The sequence below is a fragment of the Sorex araneus genome, chromosome 2 (assembly GCF_027595985.1).
Source record: "Sorex araneus isolate mSorAra2 chromosome 2, mSorAra2.pri, whole genome shotgun sequence".
In the NCBI taxonomy this organism is placed as follows: Eukaryota; Metazoa; Chordata; class Mammalia; order Eulipotyphla; family Soricidae; genus Sorex; species Sorex araneus.
Genome location: NC_073303.1, coordinates 258960425 through 258980704, shown reverse-complemented (window position 1 = coordinate 258980704; position 20280 = coordinate 258960425). Strand labels below are relative to the sequence as shown.

The window sequence follows — 20280 nt, the reverse complement described above, 5'->3', positions numbered from 1 at the left end:
GATACGCCAAAAACAGTAAAAAGTTTTACAATGGAGACGTTACTGGTGCCCGCTTGAGCAAATTGATGCGCAACGGGATGACAGTAATACAGTGATTTGGGCCATACTTGGCAGTGTTCCGGGATTACTCCTGTCTCTGTGCTCAGGGGATATTCCTAGTGCTTTAATGGGATGCTGGGGATCAAACCCAGCTCACTTGTGTGCAAGACAAATGCCCTACCTGTTGTTCTATCACTCTGGCCCCCAATCTTATTTTTATTTTTATTTATATTTTGCTTTTTGGGTCACACCTAGCCATGCACAGGGGTTACTCCTGGCTCTGCACTCAGGAATTCCTCCTGGCGGTGCTCCGGGGGCCATATGGGATGCCGGAGATTGAACCTGGGTTGGCTGCATGCAAGGCAAACACCCTACCCGCTGTACTATCTCTCTAGTCCCTCAATCTTACTTTTTATTTTTATTAAATTTTGTTTTTATTTTATTGAATCACCATGTGGGAAATTACAATGCTTTCAGGTTTAAGTCTCAGTTATACAATGCTGAGACAACCATCCCTTCACCAGTGCACATATTCCATCACCACAAAAAAAAAACCCAAAACACCAATAACCCAGTATACCTCCTATCCTGCCGCCCCCCGCCCCCGCCCCAAACTGATAAATTTCACTTTACTTTCTCTTTACTTTGGTTACATTCAATATTTCAACAAAAACCTCACTATTATTGTTAGGAGTTCCCCACTAGAGTCAGACCTTTTGTGAAGAGATATGAGGTCGCGCGGCCGCATGGTTTTGGATTTCTGTATTTTAGCAACTAAGTCCAGGGAAATTTCTTCCAACAATCTTACTTTTTATTATTTTTTAAAATTTATTTATTTATTTATTTATTTTGCTTTTTGGGTCACACCTGGCGATGCACAGGGGTTACTCCTGGCTCTGAACTCAGGAATCACTCCTGGCGGTGCTCAGGGGCCCATACGGGATGCTGGGAATCGAACCCGGGTTGGCCGCGTGCAAGACAAACGCCTTACCCACTGTGCTATTGCTCCAGCCCCCAATCTTACTTTTTAAAACGAAATCTTTCCTGCACCCAGAGACAGCACTAGGTGAAGGCACTTACCCTGTGACCATGGCTAGGACTGGTTTCAAACCTGCCATCACGTTTGGTTCTCTGAGCGCTGCTAGGCACGACCACCTGAAAAAAAAATCCTCAATCTTTCCGAGTTATTATTATTTTCAAAATGTGCGTTGTTCAGCTAGTGCTGAGTCCTGGCATCTGTCTCAAGGAAGCGTTCCCCGGCCCGCCGTGAGGGTGCTGGGTTCTCGGGTCTGAGGCGTCCCCAGGGCAGCTGCTGTGAGCTGTGTCTCAACGCTGACCTGCTTTCCTGGGCCTGAGTCTGCAAGTAATTGAGAAGCCGGGACGGTGCCCCCGAGCCGGCCTGACTTGGCAGCTGGCAGGTATTACAGCCACGGTTGCCGGTGGCCCCGGGTGTATTGGAACACGGAGGCTCAGAACCCCATTTAAATGAGGTCAGCAGGCTAGAGAGTGCCCACCGGCACACAGGTCAGCAAAGCAGGCACCCGGCGGCAATGCATCTCGATTTCCCACCGGAGGGGAGGCTGTGCCGGGGCTTGGTCGTTAACCTTACTGCGTGGGGCTCTCACCGGGAACGTGGTCTCCGTGCTCCTTCTTTTCCGACTCTGAGCTGACTGCTTGGTCTTTGAGCCAACAGAGTCTGAACATTCTTTGTCATTCACACTATAGTCATCGTGTTCTATTTCCCACTTGCTTCCTTGCCCTTCTCCTTTTGTGGCCAGGAGAGAGCGAGCGTGAGAAGTGTGTATAGGGGTGGGCGTGTGTGTGTGTGTGTGTGTGTGTGTGTGTGTGTGAGAGAGAGAGAGAGAGAGAGAGAGAGAGAGAGAGAGAGAGAGAGTTCCCACTTGCTTCCTTGCCCTTCTCCTTTGTGACCAGGAGAGAGCGAGCGTGAGAAGTGTGTATAGGGGTGGGCGTGTGTGTGTGTGTGTGTGTGTGTGTGTGTGTGTGTGAGAGAGAGAGAGAGAGAGAGAGAGAGAGAGAGAGAGAGAGAGAGAGAGAGAGAGAGAGAGTTCCCACTTGCTTCCTTGCCCTTCTCCTTTGTGACCAGGAGAGAGCGAGCGTGAGAAGTGTGTATAGGGGTGGGCGTGTGTGTGTGTGTGTGTGTGTGTGTGAGAGAGAGAGAGAGAGAGAGAGAGAGAGAGAGATTATGTGTACATTGTTCATACATGCACATACCCTGAAGATTTACCTAACTTATGTATACATCATGCGCACGCGCACACACACACACACTCTGCAGGCTGTGTACACTCTGTGTACACGTAGAATTTTATTGACTCTTGGAACAACATGCCCTCGAGGAGCACTGATTTGCCCACCACCCTCTGACTGACTTTGATCAGGAGACTGAGGAATCCTCCTTCCCCCACGGCCACTGTCTGCATGTGGCTGGTGCGTGACCCTACCTTCCTCCGAGTCTCTGGAGTTTCCTGGTGGGTACTGCATCGCAGTCAGGGTGTGCCTGGGGACGTGGGCGATGCAGCCCCTCTGGAGTGGGGTTCTGCCTGGGTCTCGGGAGGCCAGGACGGGCTCGTACTCTCTGAGACCGCAAATGGGAAAAGCAAGTTGGAAAATGGATGGCTATGAAAGGTGATTGCAGTTTAGAAGTGTTTAGAAGTGTGGTGTCGGTTTAGGATTAAAAAAAACATGGCATTACTTATATGTTCACCGCAGCACTGTTTACAATAGGCAGAATCTGGAAAAAACCCGAGTGCCCTAGAACAGATGACTGGTTGAAGAAACTCTGGTACATATATACAATGGAATACTATGCAGCTGTCAGAAAAAATGAGGTCATGACGTTTGCATATAAGTGGATCTACATGGAAAGTATCATGCTAAGTGAAATGAGTCAGAAAGAGAGAGACAGACATAGAAAGATTGCACTCATCTGTGGAATATAGAATAATAGACTATAAGACGAACACCCAAGAATAGTAGAAATAAGTACCAGGAGGTTGTCACCATGGCTTGGAGGCTGTTCTCTCATTCTGGGCAACTCAGAGAAGGGAACAGCAAGTAAAATGTGGTTGTTGGTCATGTGGGGGAAAGATGATGCGGGCCAAATATAGACTAGAGACTGAACGCAATGGCCACTCAACACCTTTATTGCAAACCACAACACCTAACCAGAGAGAGAGAACAAAAGGGAATTCCCTGCCATAGTGGCAGGGTGGGGTGGGGGGAGACGGGACTGGGAAGGGGGGGTGGGATGTTGGGTTTACTGGTGGTGGAGAATGGGCACTGGTGAAGGGATGGGTTATCAAACTTTGTAAGGGAGAAACATGAGCACAAAAATGTATAAATCTGTAACTGTACCCTCACGTTGACTCACTAATTAAAAATAAACTATTAATAAAAAAAAAAAAACAAAAAACATGGCATTGGGCAGGAGAGATAGTACAGCAGGTGAGGGCGGTGCTGCCTTCTAGGTGCCCAGTCCTTGGTCTCATTCTGGCGCTGCACAGGGTCCCCTGAGCACTGTCGAGAGTGATCCCTGAGCACAGAGTCAGGCGTAAGCCCTGAACACCGCCGGGTGTGGCCCCACAATGAACCAAGAAACCCCACAGAAGCTTATTTAGTAGGTACATCAAAATATCAAAGAAGATGAACCTAAATCTAAAGTCTCTTCTAGGAAATGTATTATTTACACATGGTGTACTTAGAGATCACAGGACGTACGTGTTTCTGAGAGTATCTGACTGTGCAAGCTGTGGTCTGTGTTATGACTCATCCTGGCTTCCAGGTCACTTGTTAAACTTTTAGAGTTTTCCCTGTGCTGGAGAGAAAATAGGCCTAACTTTTTGAGATGTACAAGGCGTTGGTTTGAGGTGCTTGTATATTGTCTCGTGGTTACCACAGTAGGGCTAGTTAACACCACCATGACATGACCTAATTACCGTGTGTGTGTGTGTGTGTGTGTGTGTGTGTGTGTGTGTGTGATATTTAAGACCTGGGAAGTCTGTCATAAAATATGACTGACTGTAATTGCTGCTGTTTGTCTAGGCCTCCAGAACTTACTCAGAACCGGAAGTCTGAACCCTTTGACCCACGATTCCTGTTCTCTCGCCTCCACCCCTGGGTCACTGCCACTGTGTGTTCCTACTACTTCCTCATTTTTTGGTGTGTGTGTGTGTGGTCAGGTGGCTCCCAAGCAATGCTTGTGGGCGCTTGGGGGTCACTCCCGGGCCAGCTGGGCTGGTTGACTCAGTGCTTGGCCCTGAGAAGCTCTGCGGGATTCGCTCCCAGACCCCGAGCCAGCATCGCGTGGCTTCTGCAGCGGTGTCTGTGGGGTTCCCGAGGTGGCCACACAGACTCTGCGTCCCGGGGGCGGGAGTGGGACGGAGGGTCAAGGGAGGCACGGGGGTCCATCGGCCCGGCTGTCAGGAGTGGTTCTCTCCTGCTGGGAGAGCAGGGGGCGGCAGGAGGAAGAGGTTTGCTCGGGACCAGAGAGGAGAGCGAGCTATTATTCCACCGACAGACGCCCACTGGGGGCGGGTCTCAGGGGCTACATCCATGCTGGTCCCCCTGTCATGGGGGGTGTGGAGCCCCGTTGGGGGCGTGCTGGGGCCTTGCAGGGAGGGGGACCCCCAACCTCTGGCCAGTGTAAGACCAGGGTTATTTCTTTTTTTTTTCTTTTTTGGGTCACACCCAGCGATGCTCAGGGGTTACTCCTGGCTCTGCACTCAGGAATCACTCCTGGCGGTGCTCAGGGGACCATATGGGATGTTGGGAATCGAACCCGGGTCGGCCGCATGCAAGGCAAACGCCCTACCCGCAGTGCTATCGCTCCAGCCCCAGACCAGGGTTATTTCTCTCTGGCCACCGGGTTATTTGTCTCTTGGCAGGCGCATCTGGTGGAGCCAGGCCCTGCGGGAGTCTGACAGGAAGGGGGGCTCTCGTAGGCAGGAGACACCGGCGCCCGGGAGCGTTCCTACCTAGCCCTCGTGCTGGCGCGTGCTGGATTCCGGAGAGGCATGAGTGGGGTCCTGTTCCCACACAGAGCTGCTTCAATTCCAGGGTGGGGGTCCGGGTGCTTTTGGCTGGAGCTCCGGGCAGCGGACGGGCGCAGAAGGCAGATGTGAGTCCTACTCCTCATCCTCGTCATCGTCGTCGTCCTGGTGGGTTCATCAGGCGCCCACCCTCCCACTGAGGCTGCAGGTGAGCCGACCTTCCTGGCGCCAGGATTCCGGGGGGTGGGGGACGCGGGGAAGCTATAGGCCGAGCTGGGGCAGAAGCATCCGGCTTGTTGCCGCCGTCTGGGCCCCTCCTGCTGCCTTTGCCTGACCCCGTGTTAAGACCCGGATTCTAGGCCATGGAGGAAGGGGCGAGGATGCGTGCCCAGGGGTCTGCACACTTCCCGTCAGGCGAGGCTCTTCCAGGCTGAGGAGGACTTTCTCCGTGGTGGCGACCACCCGCCCCCGCCCCCCAGGACCTGTGCGGCCCACCCTCACCAGAATTGGCCTGGAGTTTGCCTTCCTGCCTGCCAGTGCCCAGCAAGAACACTCCTGGGCGGGGCCCCGTCCAGCAGGTGCACGGTGGCTCTGTCCAGCGGAGGCCCCGCGGATTCTGATCCTGATCCCGGTGCCCCATGTGGGCTCGGGTCCCCCTGGGAGGTGCAATTGCAATCAGCCAGGGGAGCTGGCTGCCCCCCCCCCCGGCCCCCCACTGCCCAGCGGGCATTTGATGGTGGAATAATGCAGAGCGCCCTGGCGGGGATGTGCGGCTCCACCCCCCGTCCATCTGTCCATCCGTCCGGGAGGGTGGCCGGTTCTGAGTGGAGCAGAGGACGCGTCCGGGAAAGCTCCATGGGGCCTCCCGCCCGGCGATAAATCACAGCCCTCCTAGGTGCTCAGAATCAATTTCACACCTCATCCGTTCTCATGAGCAGAGTGCGCGGGCAAGTCCCCTCGCCGGACTAATCCATCAGCTCTGCAAAGTGGGAGGGAGCACCCCCTCCCCCGCCCCAACAGCCGCCCCGAAGATCAGAACAGGGAGCGCGGGGGGTGGGGGGCACAGTCCATGGTGCTTAATCAGCTGCCCAGACGCCGATGGGTTTGGGGGGATATTTGCATTTGGATTGTGGCGTCTGGAACATCGCCGGCAGCACTCATGGTTTATGGGGACCCCGGCAGCGATGGAAATCCTCTGGGGGCCATGCTCTGTCGTCAGAAATAGACCCCCGCTTGGAAGGGCATGGCTGGGGAGTGACTCGGGGCCTCGGCAGACTGGCTGCCCCTGGGCACCTTCCCGAGGCTAGAACAGCCAACATTAATTTTTTTATTGAATCATCTTGAGATACACTTACAAAGCTTTCACGTTTGAGCTACAATCACACAATGATCAGACACCCGTCCCTCCACCAGTGCACATTCCCCACCACCAGTGTCCCCAGTATCCCCCCTCCCTTTCCAGCCCTCCTCCTGCCTTCACGGCAGACAGTTTCCCCTCTATTTTCTCTCTACTTTGGGGCGTTATGGTCTGCAGTACAGACACTGAGAGGTTATCACGTTTCGTCCTTTATCTACTTTCAGCACACATCTCCCATCCCGAACAATCCCTCCAACCCTCATTGACTTAGTGATCCCTCCTCTATCCCAGCTGCCTTCTCCCCCCGCTCCTGAGGCAGGCTGCCAACTATGGGGCAATCTTCCTGGCCCTTGTGTCGACTGTCCTTGGGCGTCCGTCTCATATTATTTTATTTTCCACAAATGAGTGCAGCCCTTCTACATCTGTCCCTCTCCTTCTGACTCATCTCACTTAGCATGACACTCTCCCAGCAGCGGACACTAATTGAGTGGGCACTCCCCAGGGTGCCCAGGTGGTGGCCCTTGGTGTCTCAATCCCAGGCGCCCTGGGGGCTGCTGTTGGTGGGACTAAAAGCTCACAGACCATTGCTCACCAGAGCTCATCCATGCTTCTGAAAAAGGTTTTTAATTTTTTTCCAGTTAAAGCATCATGGTTTACAAAGTTGTTTATAGTTGGGGTTTAGACGTACTATATTTCAGCGCCCATCCCTTGCCCAGTGTCTTTTTTAAAAAAAGTTAAAAATTTTTATAAAATAGTTCACAGCATTTGATTATATTTAATATTCAAACATCAATCCCACCACTGTAACACCTTCCCACTACCGTATTTGGGATGTTTCCATCCCGAACCCCAACCGCTGTCCCAAAGCAGAACCAAAATTCATTCTGTATTATTTTTTTATGAATAAACCACTAAAAGTGATCCAAAAAAGTTTCCTTAGAGGAAAGCGTGTGAAGATGGTTGTATTTCGCCTGGGACCCATTATGCTGTTCTGTGAGAGATCACTAACATGTTACTGAAGATTGAGCCTTGTGTGCTTATACATATTCTGTATCACTCCGTATCACTGTCATCCCATTGTTCATTGATTTACTTGAGCGGGCACCAGTAACATCTTCATTCGTCCCAGCCCTGAGATTTTAGCAGCCTCTCCTTACTCGTCTTTCCCAACGATTGGAGGCTCTTTCAGGGTCAGGGGAATGAGACCTGTTATTGTTACTGTATTTGGCATATCGAATATGCCACGGGGAGCTTGCCAGGCTCTGCTGTGTAGGTGGAATATTCTCAGTAGCTTGCCAGGCTCTCCAAGAAGTACTATATATATATATATATATATATATATATGTATGTATATACACACACACATATACACACATATATTTCCCTTCTATGATTTTATGGAAAATGGGTAGGGAGTGTCTTATGATGTGTCATATATATGACACACACACATATATATGTATATATATTTTCCTCTAAGATTGGTTGCCTTCTACTTTAAACCCCACCAAATGTGGTGCGCTACTCTTGGAATATTAGTGGTGCGAGGTATGACATCCCCCGCGTCTTCTTCCCTCGACGTGTCCCAGGTTTCTTGCTTCCCCTCCCCGCATTCCCGCCTGCCACCTCGATAGCATGTTTGCTGTTATTTTTGGGGCCACACTCAGCTCTGCTCAGGGCTTACTCCTGGCCCTGCACTCGGGGTTCACTCCTGCCAGGCTCAGGGGAGCCACACAGGGTGCCCGGACAGACACGTCTTCAAGTTGGGATGTTGAGTTTGAGCTCTTGTTCTCAGTGTTGGGATGTTGAGTTTGATCTCTTGCTTTCAGTGCGGTTGCCGCTGTGGTTCAGCTGTTTCCCACACCCCTGCGACACCCACACAGCTGGGCCGGCCCTGGGCAAGGCCAGCACCTTTGGTTTCTGCCCTGCACGAGGCTCGGCGAGGCTCAGGACTTACTCCTGACTCTGTGCTCAGGAATGACTCCTAATAAAGGCACATTGAAAGCCCAGAAACACCCTCTCTGAGATGTTTTGGAGGTCCTACGGGGTGCTGGGGACTGAACCCAGGCTGATCCACCTACCTGAAGAAATCCTCAGGGGCCTCGAACTCAGGGAATGGGCTTCCTGGGGAGGTGGACAGCCCCGACGACTCTGCTGGACCCTTGGAAGATTCGGGCTGGGGCCCCGGGAGGTACTTCCCGTCTCCCCTGGGGCAGTGGGTTCCTGGCTCAGGGTGGAGAGTGGTCCCATGGGCTGAGGAAAGGGCCCCAGACCCCCTTTAACGTCTAGGCTGGAAGCAGGAGGTTCTGGTTTCGCCGGAGGAGGGTCATTTATGCAAAGGGGTGCAGGGGAGTTTGCCCGGACATTTGAACCCAGGTCCCCCGCCGCTCTCTCACTTATCCTGGCCTGAGGACCCCTGAAGTGTGACCCTGGGCACTTGGAAGCTCGAGGGGCCCGACCGAGGCTGGGCCCTGCGCCCCCTTGTACAAAGCCTCATGCCCCGTGCCGTCCAGAGTTCGGTATGGAAATCCGGGAAGCAGCCTCCTCCCTCCCTCCTGCACTGTCCACCACAAAGACTCTCTCCCCGCTCTGAGGTGGGGGCGGCGGGCAGACGGTGTGGCCTCAGGCCTGAGCACCGGGGCTGGGTCAGTCTGCAGCACCCAGCAGTGCAGCTCATAAAGGGAGGCAGCGGCCGGGGTGTCTGTTTTCCCTTCAGAATCCAGGCGGGGACACTCAGATTCCCCTGCCCCAAAACACACACACACACACACACACACACATACACACACACACGCACGCACGCACGCACGCACGCACACACACTGCCCTCCAACACACACTCCCCCCCCACACCCCCGCATACACACTCCCCCCAGACACATACTCCCCCCACATTCCCACACACCCCTCCACCCCCCACACACACTCCCACACTCCCACTCTCACACTCCCACATCGACACTCCCACACACACACTCCCACATCGACACTCCCACACCCACACACTCCCACACCCACACTCCCACACCCACACACTCCCACGTACACACTCCCCCACACACACACTCTCACACACACACTCCCACATACACCCACACACCCACACACACTCTCACACACTCTGCCCCCCCCCACACACGCTCCTCCCCCCCCCCATATTTCCCTACTGGCCTATTTCCGGCACAGGCCAGCATGGAGGAGGGGGGCAGACAGATGCTTTTGTGTGCAGAATTCGAGAATCTGGCTTGAGAGTCCAGGGTGGCAGCTGTTCCCCCCCTCCCCCCATACAGGGTATTTCTGGGCTTGCGATGGTTGCGCATACGTACGTGTACACACACACACACACACACACACACACACACACACACAGGTGTACGGGGTGCAGGGCCCTGGCATCGCGGGTGGCGGGTGAGCCCTCACTTCCATTTCTCGCTCAACCACAGGTCAACTTCGCATCTGCTGCCCAGTAGACAGATGGTGTCCCTGTCCTTCCCGGGCAGGCCGGCTGCCTTGGTGCAACCCTGCCGGGCACTGGGGGCGGGGCCAGGCCAGTCTCCAAGTGTGCTCCTGGGCTCGAGGCTGCTGCCCGCTGCCCACTGCCCGCTGCCCACCGCATGCTTGTGGCTGGAGTTTTAAGGGAGCTTCTAATTAAAAATCAGCAGAGAGGGCTGGAGCCATAAACCAGTAGGTAGGGCGTTTGCCTTGCACGTGGCCAACCTGGTTCAATTCCCAGCATCCCATATGGTCCCCGAAGCACCACCAGGAGTAATTCCTGAGTGCAGAGCCAGGAGTCACCCCTGTGCATCGCCGGGTGTGACCCCAAAAGAAAAAAATCAGCAGAGAGGCAGGGCGGGGTGCATTTCCCCCACCTCGGGGGGCCCACGCCAGGCTCCCCCTTGAGCACAGCCCTGCTGGGGGCCAGCTGGGCAGCGGGCACGTGCCTCTGAGAGTTGGAAGGGGGCTGCCTGGGTGGTGGGGTGTGTAACCAGAGCCTGGCTGGGGTCCCTGTGCCTTCCTGGCGGGCAGGAGGCCTCCCCAGGGCTCCATTCCCGGGGGCCTGGCCTCGGGTGCGGGTTTGAACCCGTGCTCTGCACCCTAGAGCCCTGGGGCATTGGGGAACTGGCCAGACTTCTCTGAACCTGTTTGCTTACCTGTGCAAGGGGGGGATAGGAATCCCCTCGGAAACGTGATGGTGTGTCAAGGCACCAGGGAGCCCAGGCTCGGGGCCCCCATCTCCCTGTGGGCACCCTCCACCCAGGAAGGTTAGAGAACTGAACAGCTGGTTTGTTTTCTGTGGGGTTGGACGCAGCTGGCAGTGTTACTGCTGGGTCTGTGCCTGGGGGTCAGTCCCGGGGAAGCTTGGGGCACCGTGTGGTCTCAGGGGTCGAACCTGGGTATCTACCAGCATGCAGAGGGCAGTGCGCGGGCACCGATCCCTCTCTCCAGCCCGAGAATGACTCCTTTGCTTGGTTCTCCTTTGGGCCACGCCCAGTGGCACTCAAGGCTCACTCCTGGCTCTGGGCAGGGCCCCAGGGGTCTCTCTGTGGTGCCAGGGACCCACGCCAGGCTGGCTGCCTGCGAGGCAAGTGCTCTACACACTGGACTCTCTCTCTGGCCCCTGAGAGTCACTTTTCAGTGTTGGCAGAGTGGCTGGAAGCGGGCGGGAGGCTGGCCTTCTCTGGGGGGGGGGCGAGTCTCAGGCAGGGGAGATGTGCTGGCCTCTTGGCCCCAGGGGCTCTGGACTGGTCACCACCTGGTCTGTACCTGTGGGGGCGGGGAGGAGACTGGGCAGAGATGTGGCAGGGAGAGAGGCAGAGGGGTGTCTCCCCGCCTCTGCTCCTCGACTGGGGGTGAGGACTCACGTGAGGGGACATTCACAGGATCCCGCCCACACTGTCCCACAGGTCCTGCAGCCCAGCCCAGCCCTCCTGGCTGGTGACATCGGGAGCCGGGCAGCTGAAGTGACCAGAGCCCCGGGACAGAGAGGGGCTGGGGCAGAAGCGGTGTTTGGAGATGGCAGTGAACCCTGGCTGGGGTGTGAACACAGGGGCTGGGGTCAGCATTCCCCCCAGCCCGGCCCCGTTTGGTTTAGGGATTCCCTTCCGGGCCCGCAGCTTTCTTCCCGCCCCAGCCCACCTTCCACTGGGCTCTGCGGCTAGCCCCTCAGGGCAGGTTTTCCGAGGACGTTACTGGTGGCCTCAGTGGCCCTTTCCCATTGCTGACCAGCCTGGCTCCCAGCACCCTTCCTTCCCACAAGCTCCTCTTCCGCTAGCTTGAGTAAAATACACCCGCTGTTCAGGAGTGAGCGGAGAGCATGCGTGTCAGGTTAGAGCCGGGAAAGAGAGGAGAAGGGTCTTCCGGTAAGAACTGTGTAGAGAGTTGGGGGCTGGAACCATAGTACAGCGGGGAGGGCGTTTGTCTTGCACGTGGCCGACCCGGGTTCGATTCCCAGCATCCCATACGGTCCCCTGAGCACCTGAGTGCAGAGCCAGGAGTAGCCACTGAGCATTGCTGGGTGTGGCCCAAAAAAAGAAAAAAAATAGAATTATGTAGACCTGCAAGGTCCCCCTCCACCCTGAATTCAGGGCTCTCCATGAAACGGGAAGAGAGTGGGGCTCCGAGGTCGGGCACCTTGGACTTGAATTTGCTGCTGACCGTGACTGTGTCTTGGTTGGCCCGTCTGAGAGCAAGTGGCGGGAGCCAAGTGGCAAGCATAGGACACTGGCCAGGAACAAAGCCGAAACAAGAGAGCCAAGCTCTGGCCCCGTGCTGGCCGGAGGCCGGGGACAGGCGGCGGCTTCCCCGGGAGCGATGGAATCAGTAACGCAGAGGAGGATGGATGAATGCAGGCAGCTACAGAAAAGTCTTGTTTATTTTTTTCTACAAAGAAAGGAGGACACGCGTTTCCTTTCAGTAGAAGCTCACAGAGGTATAAAAAGGTACTAATTAATCACAATCATTCACTTGATGCCCGGCCCGAGGGGCGCATGGCCCTGACCTTTGCCCCCAGGGTGGCACAGGGAAATTCACAGTTGGTGCACAGAGGGGCGAGGGGCGGGGATGGCACGTCCCCCCGGGCCCAGGAGGGCTGCGTTCCCTCGGATACGGGACTGTTCAGTGCAGAAAACCAGGACACGTCCAGCCCAGCTAAGAGGGTCCAGGGGCAAAGCCAAAACACCCCGTGCCCCCAACTCAAATGAAGCCCCCCTCCCAGGACAGTTTCTCCCCACAGCACTGGTCGTTCCAGAAACACCATGGTGGCTTTTAGAAGTGGGTGGGAGTCCTGGGGCTGGAAGACCCCTCGAGATTGGGGCTCTGACTCCTTCCCCTCCTGGGGGATGAGTCCCACAGTCACCTGATGTGACCTGATGTGCTTGTCTGCACCTCCTCCTGCAGTGCTTGGGAGGAGAGACAGAGAGGGGGGAGAGACAGAAGGGGGGAGAGACAGAGAGGGGGGAGAGACAGAGAAGGGGGAGAGACAGAGAAGGGGGAGAGACAGGGAGGAGAGAGAGAGGGGAGGAGAGACAGAGATGGGGGAGACAGAGAGGGGGGAGAGACAGAGATGGGGAGAGAGAGAGAGACAGGGGGAGAGATAGAGACAGGGGGAGAGACAGAGAGAAGAGAGAGTGCGCACAAGGAAGACTTGTCCGGTCAGCGGGCTGGTCAGCGCACGGGCTGGGCTTGCCCGCCTCTGCCGACCCCATTGTGCTCATCTTCATGGGCATCTTTGCAGGTGGCTGGGCCTCTTCAGAGTCCCCTGGGGACTGGCTGTCCGCCCCTCCACACACCCATCCCTGACCGAAGATCCAGGGCAGGTTCGTCCGTTTGTCCTTGATCACACCACGCCTTAGCCGTCAGCGTTCACCCCACTAAACAGTTTACCGCTGCTCCAAATGCCTTTGCTGGGAGAGCCGCCGCTGGTGAGGCTTACTCCTAGCTCCGCTTCCTTTTTCTTTTTCTTCTTCTTTGCTTTTTGGGTCACACCCGGCAAGGCACAGGGTTTACTTCTGGCTCTGCACTCAGGAATTACTCCTGGTGGTGCTTGGGGGACCTTTTGGGATGCTGGGAATCGAACCCGGGTTGGCCGCATGCAAGGCAAACGCCCTACCTGCTGTGCTAGCTCCAGCCCCCTAGCTCTGCTTTCTGAGGTGCGTGCATGTGTGTGTATGTGAGTGTGTGTGTAAGTGTGTTTGTGTATGTGTGCGTGCACGCATTTGGGGAAGGGGGTCTCTCAACAGGCACCTTCTTCCCTCCAGGTGTGGCCAGTGCTTGGGGCGTCCCCTGAGCTGTCCCTCCTCATATGGTCATCGAGCTCTGGGACCGGCGATGGCCACCCCTGGCCGCGGGCCGCTGTCCCCCACCTGCCCCAGAGCCTGTCGCCCCGCCGACACCCAGAAGGTGCTCCTTGGGGGAGAGCCTGGCCGAGGAGCCCCCGGAGCCCGGTGCGTCCGTCCCCGGGTCCCAGCTGGGTTTGTCTCCGGGTGGGGGCCTGTCGGGGGCGCTGGCTCTCAGGTCCTCTCCTGGGCCAGGGGGCGCTGGGCCCTGGCGAGGCGGGGCCTGCCCTGGCCGCCGTCCACTCCTCCAGCGCTGGATGAGCTGCTCCCTCCTGTCCGCGGGCAACCGCTCGAGCCTCTGGGCCTGAGTGATGAGTGAGCTCCCGTATGTCCCGCGCAGAGCCAGGAGGAAGTACCTGGTAGACAGCACCCGCGGGCGGTTACGGTCCCTTCTCCGAGAGGGGCGGGGCAGTGTTTGCTGAGCCCCCGGGGGTGGCTGTGGTGTCCGGGATCTCCCGCCCTGGGCCCCCTGCAGACCCCAAGACCCGGGCCCTGTTACTTGCCGGCATCTCTCCCCATGCCTTTTGGCTTGGTTTTGGGGGCACATGCCTTGCTCTGCCCTCTGCCCCCGCTGTGACGCCAGAGCCCCCCAGGGAAGGGAGGGCAGGGGGGTGTGGGTGTGTGGGTGGGTGTGGGTGGGTGTGGGATCTTCAACCTGGGGAGGAGAGCGGCCACGGGCGCGAGGAGGCAGACGAGGTAGAAGGTGGGGTCCGCCAGCTGCCCTTCCATCACCCGGTAGGGGTTGGTGGGGCTGTTGCAGGTGACGCAGGTGGCGTGGTACACGAGGGTCACCACGAAGTACATCAGGAAGCTGCCCGCGAGGACCAGCCCGTGGAGAAGGGTCTGCGGGAGGAAGGGTGGACGCGGGTCATCTGCAAGCACCCAGGGGTGCTGCCGCGCCTGCTGGCAGTGCTCTGGGTTCCTCCTGGCTCTGCACTCAGGGATCCCTGGGTGGGGGGGCTTTGGGGTCCGTACAGTGTGCCGGGGCTTGAACCCAGGTCAGCCACATGCTGGGTAAACGCTCTCCCTGCTGCTCTCTCTCTGGACCTTTTTTTTTTTTTTTCCCTTTTTGGGTCACACTGGGCGATGCTCAGGGGTTATTTCTGGCGGTGCTTGGGGACCCTATGGGATGCTGGGAATCGAACCCGGGTTGGCCGAGTGCAAGGCAAGCGCCCTACCCACTGTGCTATCATTCCAGCCCCTCTCTGGACCTTCTTTTAGAGTATTTATTAGAGCATTTCACTGGACTCTGGCCCGTCTCTGAGAAGTCAAGCTGCTTTTATGATTTTTTTTTCTTTTTTACTTTGTTTTGGTTCCCTTGTGATCTGGCAGGCGTGCGTTTTATTTTCTTTAGCTTACATTGTGCTAACCTCCCCCCACTCATGGGTTGGTCTTTCTTCACTTGGAGGCTGTCTGAGACCCCCCTCCTCCGCAGCCTATTACAATGAACCCTAACAGAGCCCAGGGTTCAAAACTCAACCCCCAAGGGCCAGCAGTGTGGCTGGGGGGAGAGGAGTAGGGCCGAGCAAGGCCCCGGGTGGGGTCCTGGACCCCCTTTCCCCCCCTACTAAAGATCAAAAGTCCTTGGGGCTGGAGTGATAGCACAGCAGGTAGGGCGTTTGCCTTGCACGCGGCTGACCCGGGTTTGATTCCCAGTATCCCATATGGTCCCCTGAGCACCCCCAGGAGTCATTCCTGAGTGCAGAGCCAGGAGTAACCCCTGAGCATCGCTGGGTGTGACCCAAAAAGAAAAAAAAATAAAAAATGCAGTGTGGGGTCCCAATAGGAAGCGCAGTGAATGAGGCAGGGGAGGGGGGTCAGGAAGTTGCACCCTTGCATGCTGTCCGTCCCCAGCACCAGTGATGCTCCCCCCACCACTGACCACCAGGGGTTACTCCTGAGCACCTTCAGGTGTGGCCCAAACCCACAAAACGTGGCCCTTGTAGGTGAACCTGCTGATGTCCCCATCCCCGCAGGACCAGTCTGCAAAATTCTTAAATCCCCGTCCTTCCAAATATTGTCTATGCCCCTTTCTCTCCTCTCTCCGAGACACTGGTGAAATGAACGCTCCTCCCTCCCTTTTCGGATGCGACGTTCCGTGCAGTGAACGGCCTCCTGCATGATTTCCAGTTTCCCCTGGCTCTCCATGCTTGATCAGTGCACCAGGTGAGTCCCGTTCTAACGGGCTGTTGAGGCAATTGGCACTTCTCGTTAACGTATCTTAAAAATCCTAATTCTTTTGTCTCTTCAGACACATTAGGTTGCACAGTGTGCCGATTTTAAATTTTATTTCCCTAATCATAGCAAACAGAGCTTTTGGATGGCTTACCTGATAATTAAATGACGCTTTCCAATACCCAAAGGATTGTTTGGGGAGGGGGGCGGTGCCCCGGTAGTGCCTGCGGAGTGTGTGTGGGGCCAGAGACAGAGCCTGTGTGTGGTGTGAAGGCAGCGCCTTCCTGCCCCGCTGCTCTCTCCGGCACCAGGATAGTTATTTTTTTCTTGCACTAATAGACTCTTACTTGCCTGGACACTGGATTCTTCTCCCCTGTGCCCTGGAGGTGCCCGGCACCTCTCCCGAGGGGAGGCGTGTGTATCTGCGGTGCCCACGCGCACGGCCAGCCTGGCTCTCCACCGTGGTTCGGCCCGGGTGCTTCCCCCGGGAGCACGGCAAGACCGAGGAGCCCCCCGTGCCCCCTGGAAGGGGACACGGGCAGGGCCACTCGGAGGCCACGTTTTGTGGGTTTGGGCCACACCTGAAGGCGCTCGGGGGTGAGCCCTGGGGGTCAGTAGTTCAGGACAGACAGCATGCACGGCGAGCAGCTTCTAGGCCCCGGGCTCCCTCTCTGGCCCCTAGAGGCCTTGTCCACTGTGCTCCCTGCGGGCCCCACACTGGGCTTTTGATGGTTAGTGGGGGAAGGGGGTGCGTGCCCGGTGGTGATCTGGGACCGGCCCCCCTTGCCCCCTCCTCCCCCCGCCCCCCGGCCACCAGGGCCTTGCTTTGGGCGCCAAGCCCGACTCCCCTCCTCGAGCCACACCGCTGGCCCTCCCTCGGGGGTGAGTCTGGAACCCTGGGCTGTGGTAGGGGGTGTGTGTGTGGTTCACTGTGGGCCGGGGCTCAGAGGCCTCCGAGGACAGACTTGGCACAGCAGCCGCCGCTTAGGAGGGAGGCGCCTCCTGCTGCCCTGGCCCTCCTCGCGCTCACAGCAGCAGGACGCAGCGCACGCCCGTCTGCGTGCAGTGGCAGTGTGTGAGTGTGTGTGTGCGAAACGGTGTGTGCGTGTGTGTGTATGTGTGTGGGAGTGTCTGTGGGAGTGAGTGTGAGTGTGTGTGTGAGAGAGTACGTGTGGGAGTGTGTGTTCGTGTGTGTTCATGTGTGTGTGTTTGTGTGTATGTAGGAGTGTGTGTTCATGTGTGGGAGTGTGTGTGTATGTTTGTGGGAGTGTGTGAGTGTGTAAGTGTTGGAGAGTGTGTGTGTGTGAGTATGAGAGTGTAAGAGCTTGTGTGTGTGAGTGTGTGTGTGAGAGGATACGTGTGGGAGTGTGTGTTTGTGTGTGTGTTCATGTGCTGTGTGTTCGTGTATGTCTGTGTGTATGTAGGAGTGTGTGTTCATGTGTGGGAGTGTGTGAGTGTGTAAGTGTTGGAGAGTGTGTGTGTGTGTGAGTATGAGAGTGTGAGAGTGTGTGTGTGTGGGAGTGTGTGAGTGTGTAAGTGTTGGAGAGTGTGTGTGTGTGTGTGTGTGAGTATGAGAGTGTGAGAGTGTGTGTGTGTGTGAGTATGAGAGTGTGTATGTGTGAGTATGAGAGAGTGTGTGTGTGTGTGTGTGTGTTGGGGCGGGGAGAATCTGAGTGTCCCACACTGCCTCCCTTCTGTGAGCTGCGTTGCTGGGGAGCTGCAAACTGACCCAGCACCAGTGCTCAGACCCGAGGCCTGGCTGTCTGCCCGCCGCCCCTCGTCTCCCAGAGCGGGGAGAGCGTCTGGGACTCTGCGGGTGTCGGGGCTCTGGCCGTGGCGGGGCCCCAGCACAGCCGAGCGCGGCAGAGAGGGACCCTCCTGTCTTCGTGCTCCCTTAGGACGTAACTGAGGCCTCGCCCAAGCTTCCACAGGGAAGGGGCGGAAACTCCCCCCTGGGTTGGCATCCCCAGCGAGGGGGGTCAGGGCTGGGAACACGCCAGGCTCTAAAAACGCAGTTGAGCTGCTGTAGACGCTTCCAGTGTATACCTGGGCAGGAAGCCTCCAAGACACCAGTGTACACTACCTGCCCCTTAACCAGGGCGCTGCCAGCTTCCATGAGACGGTGCACGACAGAAATGAAAATAGGCCCTGGCCTGCCACTCCACTCGCTTGGCTTTCCTAACTACCTCTAGAATTCAGTGAAAAGCTGGGGCTGCGGGGCCGGAGCGATAGCACAGCGGGTCGGGCATTTGCCTTGCATGCGGCTGACCAGGGTTCGATCCCTGGCATCGCATAGGGTCCCCCGAGCACCGCCAGGATCATCCCTGCGTGCAGAGCCAGGAGTCAGCCCTAAGCATTGCTGGGTATGACCAAAAAAAAAAAAAAGCTGGTGTTGCTTTTGTTGTTGTCTTTGGGCCAGACCCAGTGGTGTGTGGGGGACCCCACGGGGTGCCAGGGGGCGAGCACCCCTCCTGCGGCACTGTGGCTCCAGCCCCTGGTGTTGCTGTTTTAGCTACGGAACCAGGAAGCGTGAACAGGCTCTGGGGTGTGCTGGCCCGAAGCCACATCTCTCCTGGGGACAGGAAATGGGGGGTGTCTCGGGACCCCTCCCACGGTGTGGGCGGGCGCGGTCAGACCTCCTCTCACGCTAACTGCCCAACGGGGCCGAGGGGCGGGGCTGAGGGGTGGCGGTGGGGGCGTGTGTGGCTGAGCCCCTCACTCACCCAGGTCCTCATTTCCATGGCCTGGTGCAGGAGGATGGTGGTGAGGGAGATGGTGTTGATGGGCATCCCGAAGGTGAACACGTCCACGTCCGAGTCCCGGTAGGTCTGTGGGGGAGCCAGCGGCCCCGTCAGGGGCGCCCAGAGTTCCCCTGTCCCCCCAGGGGAGTGATTCTAGGGGGCCCGGCGGGGGACAGTGTGTCTGGATGAGGAGCGAGGCCCTCAGTGGCTGCCCAGAGCATGGGGAGGGGATAAGAGGACAGAGACATCGCCGGGCATTGTGCCAGGTGCCGTGCCAATGGCCGGGGGTGCGTCCCTTCCATCCTGCTTGGTGCCAGGAAGGGCCACAGATGGGTCAGGGGGGCAGGTGCAGGGCCTTGGGGATGATGGAGGAGCTGAGACCACAGATGGGGACGGGGACACTGCCCACCTCCACCTCGGCTCTGCTGCCCCACCCCAGCCCCCACCCCAGGTGCTTAGGATGCCCGAGCGGCCCTCCCTGCGGTTCACATGGGGCCAGAGGGGGTGATGCCACTGTGCCCAGCCCACTGGTGCCAGGCATCGAACCAGGGGTGTCGGCACGGGAGGCACATGCCCTCGCCCTGTCCCCTCTCCCTCTGGCCAGCCCCTGCCGTCCAGTGGCTGTGTCCCCTCTCCCTCTGGCCAGTCCCTGCCGTCCAGTGGCTGTGTCCCCTCTCCCTCTGAGCCCGGGACAAGGCTGGCATCGTGCACGAGCTGCGCTCCTGCTCTCACTGGCCGCTGGATCTCAGCGGGCAGGCCGGGGGTCAGATGCAGCCCGTGCCCCCTCGCGCGGGGCCGTGGGCAGCACCCCGGGAAGATGCCGCCCCAACTCCGCCTCAGGGCACCTTCCCGACACCCAGCCCTTTTCCAGCCTCAGGGCAGGGCCCCTGGGCTCCCAGAAACAGGAGCACGGCCCCTTCCCTCGGGGGGGACTCACCAGGTAGGGGATGAAGAAGCAGACGAGGCTCTGGTAGAAGGCGTCCGCCATGGACAGCCCAAAGGTCCGCAGGTTGTAGCACTGCCGAGAGAGGACACGGCGGCAGCTGGTCGCCCCTCAGCTCCGGCTGAGAGCCTGGTGCTGGGGGGAGGGAGACCATGCCCCGCCCTGCCTCTGGGAGGTCCCGCCAGGCCCTGGGACCTGTGAAAGCCTGTGGGGACCCTCTAAAGCGGGTGAAGCAAAATCAAAGCAAAAAAACAAGAAAAGGGTCCGAGCAAAATAGCACAGGGTGGGGGGGGGCATGTGCCTTGCATGCGGCAAAGCCGGGGTGCATCCCCGGCACCCCATGGGGTCTCCAGAGCCCCTCCAGGAGGGACCCCACCAGGTGTGACACCCCTCCGCCCCGCCCCGCCACTGATCTTGGCCCTGAGGTTCTGTTTTGTTTTTGTTTTTGTTTTGCTTTTTTGGGTCACCCCCAGCGATACTCAGGGGTTCCTCCTGGCTCTGCACTCAAGAATCACTCCTGGTGGTGGGTGCTCGGGGGACCCTATGGGATGCTGGGGATTGAACCTGGGTTGGCCACGTGCAGGGCAAACACCCTACCCGCTTTACTATCGCTCCGCCCACCTGAAGACCTAGAGAGAGCCCCCATCCGCCCCCCGCAGTCCTTACAGGCCTGTCATTCGAT

At 57.6% G+C, this 20280-nt stretch overlaps 1 protein-coding gene across 6 annotated transcripts in view; it reads right to left on the bottom strand.

Moving 5' to 3' along the window:
- Nucleotides 1-12259: 12259 nt before the first annotated feature.
- ATP10B (ATPase phospholipid transporting 10B (putative)) overlaps nucleotides 12260-20280 on the bottom strand; it is a 160305-nt gene continuing 152284 nt past the window's right edge. For all 6 annotated transcript variants that reach the window (XM_055129122.1, XM_055129121.1, XM_055129124.1 and 3 more), the window contains 4 exons: nucleotides 19593-19673; nucleotides 18638-18742; nucleotides 14395-14582; nucleotides 12260-14095 (listed from right to left, as the gene is read on the bottom strand). In XM_055129122.1, coding sequence (XP_054985097.1) covers nucleotides 13702-14095; nucleotides 14395-14582; nucleotides 18638-18742; nucleotides 19593-19673 — 768 coding nt within the window. In that variant the 3' untranslated portion in view covers nucleotides 12260-13701. The remainder of the gene's footprint in view (nucleotides 14096-14394; nucleotides 14583-18637; nucleotides 18743-19592; nucleotides 19674-20280) is intronic.